Source organism: Brassica napus, chromosome C1 (assembly GCF_020379485.1).
Source record: "Brassica napus cultivar Da-Ae chromosome C1, Da-Ae, whole genome shotgun sequence".
Lineage (NCBI taxonomy): Eukaryota > Viridiplantae > Streptophyta > Magnoliopsida > Brassicales > Brassicaceae > Brassica > Brassica napus.
Window position 1 is genome coordinate 558,279 of NC_063444.1, and position 15,247 is coordinate 573,525.

The 15,247-nt window shown below is 34.6% G+C and overlaps 3 protein-coding genes across 3 annotated transcripts; 1 reads left to right on the forward strand and 2 right to left on the reverse strand.

Moving 5' to 3' along the window:
• Positions 1-1,044: 1,044 nt before the first annotated feature.
• LOC106373879 (rhamnogalacturonate lyase-like) lies at positions 1,045-5,108 on the forward strand. The gene is made up of 13 exons (XM_048745005.1): positions 1,045-1,553; positions 1,926-1,995; positions 2,074-2,189; positions 2,273-2,320; positions 2,509-2,742; positions 2,847-2,994; positions 3,168-3,338; positions 3,431-3,589; positions 3,693-3,799; positions 3,869-3,947; positions 4,047-4,345; positions 4,435-4,551; positions 4,629-5,108. The coding sequence occupies exons 1-13, from the start codon at positions 1,468-1,470 to the stop codon at positions 4,990-4,992; spliced, it is 1,998 nt and encodes a 665-aa protein (XP_048600962.1). The 5' UTR covers positions 1,045-1,467; the 3' UTR covers positions 4,993-5,108.
• Positions 5,109-5,258: 150 nt separating this feature from the next.
• On the reverse strand, positions 5,259-6,811 carry LOC106439583 (uncharacterized tRNA/rRNA methyltransferase YsgA-like). Its single transcript, XM_013881067.3, has 4 exons — positions 6,438-6,811; positions 6,066-6,366; positions 5,790-5,840; positions 5,259-5,700 (listed from the first exon to the last, which is right to left on the reverse strand). The coding sequence occupies exons 1-4, from the start codon at positions 6,794-6,796 to the stop codon at positions 5,320-5,322; spliced, it is 1,092 nt and encodes a 363-aa protein (XP_013736521.1). The 5' UTR covers positions 6,797-6,811; the 3' UTR covers positions 5,259-5,319.
• Positions 6,812-8,331: 1,520 nt separating this feature from the next.
• Positions 8,332-9,446, reverse strand: LOC106373886 (dof zinc finger protein DOF4.7-like). Its single transcript, XM_013814004.3, has one exon. It carries the CDS (start codon positions 9,222-9,224, stop codon positions 8,496-8,498), a length of 729 nt encoding a protein of 242 aa, XP_013669458.1. The 5' UTR covers positions 9,225-9,446; the 3' UTR covers positions 8,332-8,495.
• Between the last annotated feature and the right edge of the window lie 5,801 nt (positions 9,447-15,247).

The following is a 15,247-nucleotide window of genomic DNA, read 5'->3' on the forward strand; positions in this document are numbered from 1 at the left end:
GTTTAGGAATAATATTATTAGACTCTCATGAAAATAATGTTACAAGATGCATAGTTTATATATAGAATAAATCAAATAATTTCCTAAACTAATATGAAATAGTATATAATAGATAATAATAAGTTTTCTATCCTAATATATTAATGCATATCCTAATATTGAGCATTGGATTAAGTCATCTTCTAGATCTCCCAGTATAAACAATTACAATTAGTTATGAGAAAGCGAGAGATACGAGATTCTTATTGACCTGCTGCTGCTTATGGAGACATGAAGATGCTGCTCAGCTGCTGATTATGGTGGAGGAGATTGAGTTTTCATTCATCTTTGAAAAGATACAGGGGAAGGATGCAGAGATGAGAATCAAGACTTAAAGCCTCTGAACAGGAGGTTGGAAATGAAGACTAAAGCCGATAAAAGCAAGTCGATTATTAAAAGATTTCAAACTGAGCTTCAAAGCAAACCAAATACCACCTTGAGAAATGAGAACCAAGAGAGTCACCAAATTTCAACGGATCTATACATTTAGACGGTCATGATTTGATCGGCAAACTAGGCCCCGTTTCGTTTTAACACTCCTCCGTCTAACGTTAGACTGCATCTCAACCGTCCAACTGAACCAAACCAGAAAATTTTAAATTCTAATTAACAAAGAAAATTCCTTGTTAATGATGGTTGACGTAAGGTCAAAATTTAATTTATTAAATTAAATTTTGATGGAGGAGAAAAGGAAATCAGGTTTAACTTATATTTTAAATTATTATTAAATACTTAATAAATTAGCACTTTTATTTAGTGATAATTGTTACTTTCATGATAATATTTATACGTACACATGAGAATACTATTAATATAAAATACATTATTTTGACTAAATTTTTATAATACACATGAGAATGCTATTAATACAAAAATAAAAATTTAGTCAAATAATGTATTTTATATTAATAGCATTTTCATGTGTACGTATAAATATTATCATGAAAGTAACAATTATTCACTAAACAAAAGTGCGTGCTAAATATAAAATACATTTTCAGGTAGCTTTGTCACCACAAAATTTACACCATGCAATCAAATCCAACGTTACAACTTGTTCACTGTGATTATACAAATTTTCACAATAAAACTCCAAAGATATCAGAAACCGATAAAAAAAATTATTGTAGATCTTAAAATATCTATTATGAGAAAAGGAAATTGTTGGGAAATCAGGAGCCCAACATAAAATAAAAAAAAAGAAAGAGGATCAAGAAACTCAAATATTCTTCTATGAAACCGAGTCCTATTAGAACTCCAATGTCAGCAGTCAAAGTAACTCCTAGTTAGGTTTTGGTATACCTATTCCCTTTTAGTCTTGGACTTTGCTTAACAACAAATTAAACCACACGCATATATAAATACGTATGTCTCCGCAGATATCTTATTCTAACATTATACTTGATTTTGAGATTTGGTAAAGAAAAGATGATTTTGCAGAAGATAGCTTCTTCGTCGATGATCTGTTTCCTTCTGTCGCTTCTTCTTCCAATCGCTTTTTCTCAGCCAACAAGGTCAGTTTATATTTATCTTCATGATATTTTACGTTACGGTCAAACATACAATTCATCGCATATATCAACATCTATGCAAGTGAAAAAAGTTCACATGTTTCTCAAATCTCATGCATATTTAGTTTTGTTTTATGTCAGCAATTGTGATTTTCGTATGAGTTTACAGATTCTAGATTTTGAAATAAAAAATTGGATTAACCAAAAAGTCTTTGAAGCTTATACAATTATTTGTTTTGTGTCTAACATTAGAAAAAAAAAATTCTAATCTCTATCATCTGTCATAATTACCTCCATTAATTGTATGCAAGTGCACCGAGCGTTTTCAATTCAATGCATTGACGTTATTTAATTGTGATTACTGAACTTTTACAGGAACTTAGATGGAATAAGTGCAAGAGCTCCAACAGTGCAGCAGATAAGAAACAGACATGGAGCTAGAGAGGTATATACAACATGTCTTTTGATCAATGATTATAAGGTCATGCAGATATATATATATATGTTATATAACCTTTTTCAGGTGATAGTGGACAATGGGATTATCAGAGTCAGTTTCTCTAGTCCTCAAGGACTTATAACTAGCATCAAATACAAAGGAATCGATAATGTTCTTAATCCACATGTCCGAACTCGAGGGTAAGTATTTAGTATTCCATAAACTTATATTGATTTAAGTACATAAAAATAACCCTGCTTAATTAATCCTTGTGTAATGTTAGGTACTGGGACATTACATGGCAAGGAGAAAACATTCGGGGCTTGGATGGGTAATTAAATACTTACTTTAAAACTTTGTCTGAAATTGTTAGTTGAGCAAGTATTTAATAAAACTAACACTGTAACACATGTTCACAGAGCATGTAATCACTTTTGCTCGGTTTGACAATTTGTTTTGTTTTCAAAAAGAATTTTTAATCTTCATAATTTATTAACTCTGTTTTTCATTGTTTATCAGAATTGAAGGAACCAACTTTAGAATTATAACTCAAAACGAAGAACAAGTGGAGATTTCATTCTCAAGAAAATGGAATGGTGGTTCTAAACATATTCCACTAAATATAGATAAAAGGTATATTATACGAACAAATACGTCAGGAATCTACGCATACGGAGTCTTCGAGAGACTTTCCGAATGGCCAGAAGTCGAGATGGGTCAAGTTCGATTAGTATTCAAACTCAACACTGATAGGTATTTAATACGCGTTTCATTATAAGAAAAATCGACGATGTTCATGCTATTCGTTTAATATACATAATTTTATTTATATTTGGTGTGAATATATATACTTGTAGATTCCGTTACATGGTGGTGGCAGATGATCGGCAAAGACAAATGCCAACCGACAATGACCGTGACATCCACCGTGGCCATGCCAAGGCTCTTGCTTACAAAGAGGCTGTACAATTGACTAATCCTGCTGACCTAAAGTTCAAAAACCAGGTAATTATAAAATACGGAATTTTAGTTTATATGTAGTATTGGATGGATACGGAATATAAATCTAAATATAAAAAGTGTTTGTATATGGTTTAGCACATTCGGATTGCTAATCGAAAATATTATTCTATACAAAATCTCTAATATTTGAATGTTTAAATCGAATGGTATTATAGGTGGATGATAAATACCAGTACTCATGTGAGGTCAAGGACAACAAGGTGCATGGTTGGATCTCGACCAAGTCCCATGTCGGTTTCTGGCTCATCTCACCGAGCGGCGAATACCGCTCGGGTGGACCTAGCAAGCAGGAGCTCACGTCGCACGTCGGTCCCACGGCCATCACCGTAAGAACTGATCCAGTTACTCTAAGATTTCAAAACTAATTAGGAAAACACATTATAGTTTTTAAAATTAATTAATTAATCTAATAATGCAGAGCTTTATAAGCGGGCATTATGTTGGTCGGGACATGGTGACAACGTACAGAACTGGTGAAGCGTGGAAAAAGGTCTTCGGACCTGTTTTCATTTACTTAAACTCTGATTCTACCGGCAACAATCCTCGACATTCATTATGGGAAGATGCTAAACGACAGGTTACTAATTTTTGTTATAAGATATTGTTTTTACATATTTTAAAATTTTATTTACGTAGCATATAAAAGAAAGGGACGTTAATTTCGTTGTATTAATCTTCAGACCGAAGACGAAGTTGAAGCCTGGCCCTATGATTTTGTAGCATTCTCCGACTTTCCTTCTCGTCAAGAAAGAGGAACTGTTACCGGTCGGCTCTTAGTCAACGACAGGTATATTATTTTGAACAGTTATTTACTTTGACCTTTTACTAATATTTCTATTTTGGTAAACGTTTTCAGATTCTTGACCCCAGCACAATCTGCATACATCGGTTTAGCACCGCCGGGAGAAGCTGGTTCATGGCAGACAAATACTAAGGTATACATACCATCATTGCTCTTTGATGTCTCTTCTGTAAATTTGATTTGACTTGTTATATTACATGTATTGATACGTTGATTTTTATTTCTTTTCCAGGGATATCAATTTTGGACACAGACGAACGAAACCGGCTATTTCACAATTGATAACGTTAGACCGGGAACTTACAATCTGTACGGATGGGTTCCCGGTTTTATCGGAGACTTTCAATACCAAAACCGTGTTAACGTAGCGGCCGGTTCAGAGATTAGTCTCGATAGAGTTGTGTTTAAGCCTCCTAGGAATGGTCCAACGTTGTGGGAGATTGGTGTACCGGATCGAACCGCTCGAGAATACTTTGTACCGGAACCATACAAGGATACAATGAACCCCTTATACCTAAACCACACTGACAAGTAAGCCTTCAATCCTCATGATCCCGGTCCACTCTGTTCCAAAACCGGTTTTGGTACTAATGATTCCGGTTTTTCTGTTTGTTCCACAGGTTTAGGCAGTATGGGTTATGGCAACGATACACAGAGTTATATCCAAATCATGACCTTGTCTACACAATTGGAGTTAGTAACTATAGTCAAAATTGGTTCTACGCTCATGTCACAAGGTAAATATATTATATTTAATCAAAAAATGTTTTCTAATCAAGTCTTTTAACATTTTAATTCGATTCTTTTTCTGCAGGAACATAGATAAGTCAACCTATGTACCAACGACATGGCAGATCGTGTTTCAACTTCCATATGTGAACCGGCGAGGTAGCTACACACTGCAACTAGCTTTAGCCTCGGCTGCACGAGCTAACTTACAAGTACGGTTCAATAACGAGTACTCGAGGCCATTGTTCTCAACGGGTAACATCGGAAGAGATAATGCTATAGCAAGACATGGAATCCACGGAGTCTATAGGCTTTACAGCGTCACTGTTCCTGGAAGGTTACTAAGAACCGGGACCAACACGATTTATCTAAGTCAAGCTAAAGCGACCGGACCGTTTGAAGGTCTTATGTATGACTACATTCGTCTTGAAGCGCCTTCTAGAGCTTAGCTTCACACTAGTTCATATTTGGTTTTATTTATTTATTTTTACAGAATTGTTAGGAGATTATAGTTTGTATAGATCAGTTTTTTTTTTAATTATAAAATAACTGATTTTGATATTCATTTTTTTGTCTTTCTAAATAATGAAATTGTTACGGTTTATACAAGAATTTTATTTTTATTTTTTTACAGAATGTTTAGGAGATTGTATAGATCATGTTTTTTTTTTTTTGTTTTGAGATTTACTGATTATGATATTCTCTTTTTTCTAAATTATGAAATTGTTATGGTTTATTATAGCATCATGAGATTTATAAGTGTTCAAGTTTATATTTTATTGAAGCATAAACAAGAAAATACCACCAGCAACAGATACATTAAGAGACTCAAATTCCCCTTCCATGGGAATGCTCACGAGCTCACACACTTGTCGTGATTGCTCAGACAAGCCGTGCCCTTCACTGCCTAAGATCAAGCATAAAGGCTTCTCTGCTAAAGACTGAGCAAACTCTAAGCAAAGTTTGGAGACTGGTTTCTCTGTAGTAGTACTTGCTGGATGACCAGCCAATAGCCTCATCTGAAACTCACGCTGTAGAAGCTTAAGATGGTTCCAGTTTCCAGAAACTAATGGGAGTTGAAAGGAAGCACCACGGCTTGCTCGCAGAGCTTTGTCGTTAAACGGATCACAACAACCCGGAAGCAGAAATGCTCCATCCTACTCAAAACATTAACAAGACATAAACTATGATTCTCATTAGAGATTCATATAAATAACAATTTGGTATTTGAATTAATTATTTATACCCAATTAAAAGCCATAGCTGATCTGATTAACGTGCCAAGGTTCCCCGGGTCCTGCAACAACAAATTATCATTTTTTTTTAATTAACCACGGTGTCCGGTGAACCAACCGACTATTATGTTGATCCTGGCAATGCCGATATTTTTTAATCCTCCGGTGACCAACAGGAATCGAACTGCGGGTTTACCCGTATTGGATTTTGCCCTCAAGTACCTCTAGCCCAACCCCGTTGGTTCAACTAATGATCATTACACTAAAGGTAAAGGACGGTAGCTAACCTGTATGCTGTCAAGAACAAGAACTCTGTGAGCAGAAGGGAACCATTTCTTACAATCTGGTATAATGTCTTCATCACCTTCAAGATCAATGAAGCTGCTAGGGATTCTCATCAAGGCAACGGCTTCAACAGACTCAGGAGACTGCACTCCAGAGAGTTTCTTCATCACCAAAGAACTAACTCGAACGATGCGTATACTTAGACTCTGTAACCCTTGTGGAACCTGAGCTTCCTCGTGGAGAAGAAGACAGTCGATCTCAGTGGCGACTCCTTGCTTGTTCGTTTGGAACATGCATACTTCCCTGTAAGCAATGTCTTAAAGTTATACCTCCTTTAAATCAAATGAAGCATAAAAGGTGATTACTTTACTCACCTGATTGGGATAGCTCCGACGACGAGAACAGAGCCGTGGGCGTGGCGGTAAGAGGCGCTTTGGCGGAGCTTCAAGCAGTGTTTGACAAAAGGGTTTGATGTGCTGGCGATGGATTTCACGTGAGAGGGTAACGAAACCCTCGTCGCCGGAGATTTCTCTGTGAGATCATCGGAATGGTTTATCTGAGTATGGGGCCGGGATGATGAAGCTCGGAGCTTCGAAACTGAGGTTTTGATTTCGAATGGAAGGCGTGGAGAGAGAGCTGGTGTAGCGAAAGCACATCCGCAGTGCATTGTTGTCTTCTCCGGTGAAGTCGCGGAGAAGATGACGTTCGACAGGGATATCTGTAATAAGCCCATTACATTAAAGGTCCAGGCCCAATAATGGCCTTCATTCTCAGCCTTGTTAAACTGCTGCCGGTTAAACCGGTGTGCTCGGAGCATCTCCAACTCAAAACTTTATTTTTAGGGGAGCAAAACCTCAAAATGAAAATTTGAAGGTTGATTACTCCAATTATGAAACCTCAAAAAATAATTTTTAAAATTTTATTTATTTGCATTATAATCATTAATATTAACAAAAGTTACTAATAATGATAAAACTTCACTAATACATACTTCATTCCTTAAAGTTATATATTCTATATTTTTTACACATCTTAATAAAACACATTAAATTTGCATAGTTTTTTGTGTTTATATTTTTTCCATAATTTTAAGCCAATAAAAATTTAACTAGTGCAATTAAGTTTTTTGAAATTTGCAATTAGTTAATAAAATATGCATTGAAAATATAAAAGATAGATCTTTTTGAAACAAAATTTTTCTCTAGAATATGTAATTTTAAAGAACGGAAGGAGTATAAAACATACTTTTAATATATTATACAACACACAACATTACAATATTATATAATAATAAAAACACACATACCGGTTAGCCGATAAATTCTGATATTTTGGTACCACTTGTAAGATATGTTTTAATTCATCTTAAGTTTGTTTAATGTATTTTATTTTGTGTGACCTTTACTTAATGTATACTTCTATTTGTGTGAATTTATTTTAATAGTATGTAATATTTATTATATTATATTTTATTTTGGTGTATTTAATTTATTTTAAACTTCAAAATTTGAAGATTTTATGTTGGGTTAGAATGATAAAAACCTCAAAATTTGAGGTTGGGTTGGTGATGCTCTTATACATGGAGCTATTCGAAGTGATTGTAAGAGTAGAGTGAACTTAATAAAGATTCCTAAAGAGATACTCCCTCCTAAATACTTAACATTTTAGAGATTTTTTATGTTCAATTAGATAATGTTTTCAATTTTTAATTTTCAATATTTTATTAATTTGTTATTTGATCAATGATATAATATAATAATATATTTTACTACTGGTCAGATTATATATGGTTAGATTAATAGTTAATGATGCATTTTTTAGAAAATGTAAAAATTAAATGTTTTAATATATGTGTCTACCTCTAAAGCTTCATCCATTAAAAACGGAGAACGTATTAGATAGTTTTTTAGAGATGGAGTTTGAAGATAGTGACGTTTATGTTTTTTTTTTTGGGTTGAAATGTTTAACATTTTTGTTGATAATAGAAGATGGAATGATGATATTGCTAAGATAATGAAATTGCTGAAGGTAAAGGTTCCCGGCCATGATCAAATGCTCAATTATGATGGATGTATGATCCATGAGAATGTCTTACATATATGATATATACATAAGAGAGTTCATGAGTTTCTCGCTTGTCTCTGCCTAAAGCTGAACTTGTCCTCTTCTACTTCACGTTCCTCTTGCTTCTTCGTCTTATTATATGTAAATATTATATAAAAATTTATAAATAATATATTTATATGCTGTCATGTTTAAGCGGTTATATGCAGAGATGAATATTATCAGTTTTCAACCAAATTATTATGTAAAAATTTACTACAAGAGGGGAAACTTAATACTGATGAATTTGTTTCATCCATAGCTTATGCAAGCTAGCTACAACATTAGAGACTAATAATGGTAATGACATTGAGAATTAAAAGAATGAACTAGGGCATAGAATTATTAGGATTATAGTACCAACTTCCTAAATTACCCTCACGTTCACCATTGTTTTCATTACTGCCACTTGTTGCTTCCCCAATGGCTGATCTATCGAAAGCCCACTCCGTTGTCGCCGTCGAAGGAGGAAGTAGCTCAACGTTATGAAACATAACCGGTGGAGAATCTTTTTGAAACATGGATGTGAAGAGTCTCTGTTGCTGAAGCTTCTGGTGCAAATCTTGGTTTAAAGAACTCAAAGACTCGATAGAAGAAGATGCAAGATTGTAGTTAGGATCCAACGAAAACATGTAGCCGGAGAATCCACCTTGAAACGCCGTCGAAGAAGGGTCTATCATCGCTCTGTTCATACGAAACCCATCAACGAGCTCGTGAGACGACAATGGCGCTACAATCGGAGGTGGAGAAGAGATGACTTGGAGGCTAGAAGGCTTGTTCTTGTTTCTGGTTGAGCCACCGATGGGGACGTTACGTAGGGTTCCGCCACGTGTCCAGTAACGGCGACAGTTTTTGCAGTAGTGGCGTGGCTGAGATAAGCTGTAGTTGTTGTAGTAACAGAACTTGGTGTTGACGGAATCACACCTCGGACATTTAAGTACCGGCTGAGCCGCCGGAGACGGTCTCATGTGACTGATCTGATGTGGTGGCTTCGCCTTAGTCTTGATCCTCCGGGGGTTGAAGCTGGTGGTGTGGCTATGATGGGACGAAGTCATCATGAATTCTTAAGGAGAGATGGTGCAATATGGGGGCAAGAGTGAGAGACTGGCTCTTGTGATTTTCATGAATGTTCATATGTCTATATATACATAAACAGATGTATATACAAGTGTTGTGACATGCATATCTCTTACATTGTATGTATATTTTAATATTCTTTTTTCTTAAGTTTCCAATACAAACATGTAAAAACCAAGTGTATAGTCTTATATAAAATGGTTACAACTTACAAGTGTACGTATAACCAAGTTCACGTAAATAAGTAAAATTACATAAGTGATGGTTTCTTCTGAATGGGTATACTATTCAAATACGAATAACATTCGTTATTATTAATTAAAAATACATAGTTTTAAATCGTAGACATAAGCGGTGATAGCGGTTGATGCGGTTTAACAGCAAGGACCTCTCAATTCATATGTGTCACCGTTCACTTGTTTGCCACACGATCACATTTGTCCTTTTTCTTTCAACAAAGCATGTATAATTAGATAATTGTGAAGTTACTTCTATCCACCTCATTGGTTAACTTATCTATCACGATTAAATTTGTTATGTGGATCTATTTGTCAAAGAGATATTGAGGCTGATCTTCCAATGATAAATTCACCATATAACATCATTCTAAGAATTTACACATAACATGAATATATGGTTACATATACACATTGTTCAATGTGGGATAACTCACTCCGTCGAGGAAAGTTTATCTTGAAGGAGGTTGAATCGTTTGTATTTATCACTTATGCTTGTGAAAATAGTAGTATACTATGAAAGACAAGATAAGGTCGATCTAGGGAAGAGAGAGAGAGAAGTGAGGTAAAAGGTACGAGGTAAAGAAAGAGAAGCCATATCAAGGAGTGGAGTGCTTCGCATTGGGAACAAACTCGAACTTCACTGTCTCCTCTCTTGTTGGAAGCAAACGATACACAAGTCGTACACTTCATTTATCATCCTGTTTGACTTTTCACTTATTTTGTTTTGTCTTGTATGTGTAATAATTTATTTATTTTCAGGTTGACAACTAATTTTTTTTTGAAAATAAAAAAAATTAAACCCGGATTTATTAAAGACACAGACCTAACCCCGGGTGAAAATACAGCTCATGGATAGACCCTTTCCTGGACATTCAAATGAACCGAAAGCAATAGCCCATATCCGTGTGGCCAGCGAGGTTCGAATCGCCGTTGACAACTTATTGCAAGAAGAAAAAGACAAGCATTGGGGAACTTCAATTCTTAAGGATGAAGGCTTCAATGTGTTGGCAACATCAATCACGAATCGGTACCTAACGTCGTGTTATTGTGTTTCCCCGCCATACCTACCATCTCTTGAGTCTCCTTAATCTCTCCTATCATGCTTCCCATTACCATCTATTCACAGTTAAATATATTTTCAATGTCGTTCCCCACTTTATCCACTAGACACAAGCCTTGTTCGGAAACTCGCTAGGCGCTACGCGTGCGGTACACATGGGCCTAGCGATTTTTTGAAAAACCGGAAAAAAATCGGGGAGTACGCAGAGAGGAATTTTTTGTACTATTAGATGTATAATTCATGTATAATACGGTATTGTACGTATGATACCACATTTCATACATATAATACAAAAAAAATTATATAATACTTATTTACGAAAAACACATCATTGATACTAAAAGTCAGAGGAATAGATACCAATTAGATCACAAAATACAATTCTACTTCTTTTAGTTCACATCATACAAAATATAATTCACTTACAAGAGACAAAATATATTGTTTTGATCTTGAGAACAACAAAAAGAAATTTAGGATTGCACTTTCAATCCTCTATTCTCCAAAAATCAAACAAATATATTAATCTTGATCTTGTAGTGGAGTTGATGCGTTAGAAGAAGTCACAGCTTGATAACATGAAGTCACAACTTATGTATCTGAAAGTGAAGACAAAAACAGGAAAACATGTAAAATCCTAGTTAGAGAAACTAAAGACAGACAATGCATTCAATTTACCTTGTTGAAGAGGCTGTAAATTATGAAAGACAGGATTTTCCTGGAAGACATCAGGTTCAAACTCCATGTCCACAATATCTTCATCTTCTGATTCAAAGTCATCATCATATAGATCTCTCACTCTTGGGGCTTGGGTGGTAAGAACAAAACCAACGTCACTGTCCAAAGATTTCCAGTTCTGTTGTCGGGAAAGGGAAAAATAGGTGAAAAATTCACTTTTTTATTACTAGTGGGCCTTTAATATTGGGCCAAATTATACTAACTTAATATGACCGATTTTTTTTTGTTCCAACGATTTACAATTCCACGCTTAAAATACGGTCTCCACGGGTATAACTCGATGTACTGTAGAAACCAACCGAATTGGTTCAACTCGCTACGGTGAGCACACGGCTTACGATTACTCGGCCGATTACTCGGCTAGGCGGCCGAGTTTTTGAACAAGGGACACAAGTCTCAAAAAATCTAGCACAAGAAAGTATATGGGTTTATTACTACAACCATATCAATCGCCAAGTTTTGGCTAGTAGCGACACAAATATGTCGTTTCTTCAACTAATAAAACGTATGATTTTTTTTTTATGTTACCCGTCGTATAAGATCTAAAGAATATGCAAGTAGCTAAAAGTATTAAACATGTTTTGAACGAAAAAGAGAAAATACTATACATTTTAAATTCTCAGTGACAGCTTTCAGACGAGATGCCGTAGCAGGGCCCTCACAAACTTTATACAGACTCTGTTCAAAAAACAGAAGACAGTTTTTAATAAACTGAAATAATTTAGATTTTTTTACAAAATATCATTATAATATAAAATAAATACATCAATTTAATTATTTTATATCTAAATAACACCATTTTCTAGTTTTTAATACAAAATCATTGATCAAATCATTGAACTTGATCATTTGGCATTTTTCAATGTAAACGTCGATCAAATAATCAAATTTGATCATTCTTCTAGCCACTCTTCTAGCTTTTCAGTTATTTTTTATGTTTATTATCCACAATCAGAAATTATAATCTATAAATATGATAGAACAACAAAATCTGAATAATAGTTAGACAAAAAGCTATATACTTTTTGATTAGGCAATGTACTTTTTTTTGCTTGTCGACAGAAGTTGTAGGCTAATTTTTTTTTCTTTGTGTTTGCTATTTTTTACTTAAAAACGGTGAAAAAAATATATTTCGTTCTCCCTATTTATAATCACTAATTGATAATCGTTTCCTAAACATAATCAAATTAGAATACTAACTTTCTATACTACCATTTAATATTCAAACACACATCAACAACTATTTCTTACTTTCCAATATGTATAATTGATATAAATACTAATTACTTCCTAATTTATTACATTTTTAGTTGGTTATATAAACAAAATAAAGAAGTTATAATTTATATTTATTGATTATAAATACAAAGATTAAACTCAAATATAGTTATTCTGACTTTTTATAAATATATGATTCTAAATTTATAGCTATTACTAAAAAAAAAAATGATGGACCCTCTAAAATTTTGGATCCTCTTCAACCGCTTTATTTGCACGTGCTAAAAGACAACCTTGCACCATAGTACTTTTAAAAAAGTACTCTTTCTATTTCATAATAATATCATTTTAACATTTCTTTTTGTTACAAAAAAATGTCACTTTACAATTTCAATGCAAATTATATTTACTTTGAGCTGAAAATTAATTGAAAATTGCATTGATTTTATAAATAATTTTATTTATCTCAAATAATATTGGTGAGAGATGAATAATTAACAACAACTTACATATATTTTCGCCACTTTCGGTGTGAAAAATATCAAAGTGACACTTATTAAAAAAAGAGGGAGTATTGTTTAGTTTCCTTGAAAATAAGTTATTATATTTATTTTACGGATAAGGACCTTTCTAGATAAAAAGCTCGCGACAAAAGCAAATCAACTAAATACTCAGATCTGCTCCGGCGTCGTCCGGCGCGTTCGCGCGCGTCCGGTCGCCGAAGGCTTCCCTCCTCCTTGCTCTGTTTTCCACTTTGCTTCCCGGTCACTCCCCTCCGCTGTTGCTTTGTTTCGGGCTCTGGTCAAGCGTCTCTTGTTGATTCCGGTGACCGCTAGCGAGGTTCGTCGGAGTTTGCTATCGATTCAGCTTGTGTTGGAGTCAAGACGCGGTGGTGTGCAGTGGATTTGGCCGTGGAGTCTGTTTTTCGTGGCTGAGAGAGAGGATTGTGTTTTCTGAATTTCTTTTAAATTCCAAACCCGCACTTTACTATGTTAGTAAGTACTTCGTGTCTACAGGTCTAATTTTAGGGGTCAAAGAGATGTTTCACTTTGCGAGACCATTTCTAGTGTTTGAGAGGATCGAAAGGAGATAGATGTTAATTCTGGAGATTTTGCTTCAGTAATGGTCGATTGCCGTTGATTTGCTCGTGTTAATGTTGGATTTGGAGTGGTTTTTATCTAATTACCGACTGTTGAATAAGACGTAGTCGAGAAGCTTTCTTAGGCTTTGCCTTAGGGTGATGGTATGATGGTGCGTATGAGGCGCGTGGAGAACTCTTTCAAGGTTCAATGGCGAGACTTAGTTGGGATTGAAGGGTGTTTACAGCGACGGTTAAAGATTCTAACCTCTTTTAGTTCAGTTATATGTATTGGTGATGTTCGTGTGCTTCCAGTCCTCCTTGTTACTCCTTTCTACTGGTGTTAGTGGTTGATGAGGTCTCGCTAGGTAAGTTCATCTTCGAGTGCATGGTTGAGCATTCCTTGCTGAAGCTTGGTTTTCACTCTTCTGACTTTTGTCTCTTTTTTCGTGGTTATATATTAGCTTTAAGAGTGTGTGTTTTGTTTATCTTTTGGCTCCGGGTGGTACTTGTTACCTCGCCGGCTCTTGGCTTCGGGTGGTATTTGTTACTTCGCCGACTTTTGGTTTCAGACATTGTCGTTATAGTATGCGTGTAACCGAATGTTTGATATAATCTTAATCTACTAGATGACAAAAAAAAAAAAGTTTCTACTGCAGGTGTTCAAAATTGTGCTTATTCCCAATAACCATTAATATGTGGTTCTTCAAGACTTCGAGTCTATCTAATTTTACTCAGAGCTTAATTAAAAATCCATACAAGATTATGGACCTCGTTATACCACATACTACGTTAATCATTCTTTTCCCACTCTCACGTGGTTCTCGTCTTCTAACACCGACAAGTCTGTACGCCAGAGCAACTGGGAGCGTTAAGGACGGCCTATTTTCCCATTTTATAATTAAATCGAATAAATTTTAAAAACAAAACTCATTAATCACTTCAAAGCTATATGACTGTATCCGTTGTTCTGTACTGTGTGCTGGTTTTTGTGCTCTAAAATCAACTCCAACGTAAACTTCTATATTTTTCTCTAAAATAAAAATCTCTATTATAGAGCTGAAAATGCTCTAATGTATGCCTATATAATAGAGTTCTTCTATTTTAGAGGAAAATATAGAGGAAAATTATTTTTTGCCTCTATATTTAGAGGTGGAAATATTATATCTCTATATTTTTCCCTATAAATAGAAGAACTTTATTATAAAGACATACATTGAAGTATATTCAACTTTATAATAAAGTTTTCTTATTTTAGGGAAAAATATAGAGATAGAAATATGGATGAGTTGGAGATGGTATAATGGCTGGTTCTGGACACAATCCGATGAAACATTGGGCTTGACTCCTGAAATTTTTTGAAGTTTTTATATAAGAATAAACTCTCAAATTACTATATTTTTTTTAATAAACTTTATAAAATAATGTTTAAAGCCCCCGAAATCTGAGATACGGCCTTGTGGTCTAATATCATATCGTTGAGCTATGTCTTCCAATCGTATTTGCTTTGCTCCCAAATAGTTTCGTCCACACAGCATACTCCTAACTAAAACGTGTTTACACTGTTTAGATACATGCACTTTAATAGCACCCCAAATTAATAATTTTTCAGCCAAAACTTACAATTAGAATTTAACTCCCCCAAAAAATCTTATTAATATAGCTAGCACA

Coding starts and splice junctions, on each gene's coding strand:
- LOC106373886 (XM_013814004.3), bottom strand. CDS start 9,224: ATGATGACTTCGTCCCATCATAGCCACACCACCAGCTTCAACCCCCGG.
- LOC106439583 (XM_013881067.3), bottom strand. CDS start 6,796: ATGGGCTTATTACAGATATCCCTGTCGAACGTCATCTTCTCCGCGACT. Junction 5,841..6,065: donor TTGTTCTTGACAGCATACAG/GTTAGCTACCGT, acceptor TTGTTGTTGCAG/GACCCGGGGAACCTTGGCAC. Junction 5,701..5,789: donor CAGCTATGGCTTTTAATTGG/GTATAAATAATT, acceptor TGTTTTGAGTAG/GATGGAGCATTTCTGCTTCC.
- LOC106373879 (XM_048745005.1), top strand. CDS start 1,468: ATGATTTTGCAGAAGATAGCTTCTTCGTCGATGATCTGTTTCCTTCTG. Junction 2,321..2,508: donor AACATTCGGGGCTTGGATGG/GTAATTAAATAC, acceptor ATTGTTTATCAG/AATTGAAGGAACCAACTTTA. Junction 2,743..2,846: donor TTCAAACTCAACACTGATAG/GTATTTAATACG, acceptor ATATACTTGTAG/ATTCCGTTACATGGTGGTGG.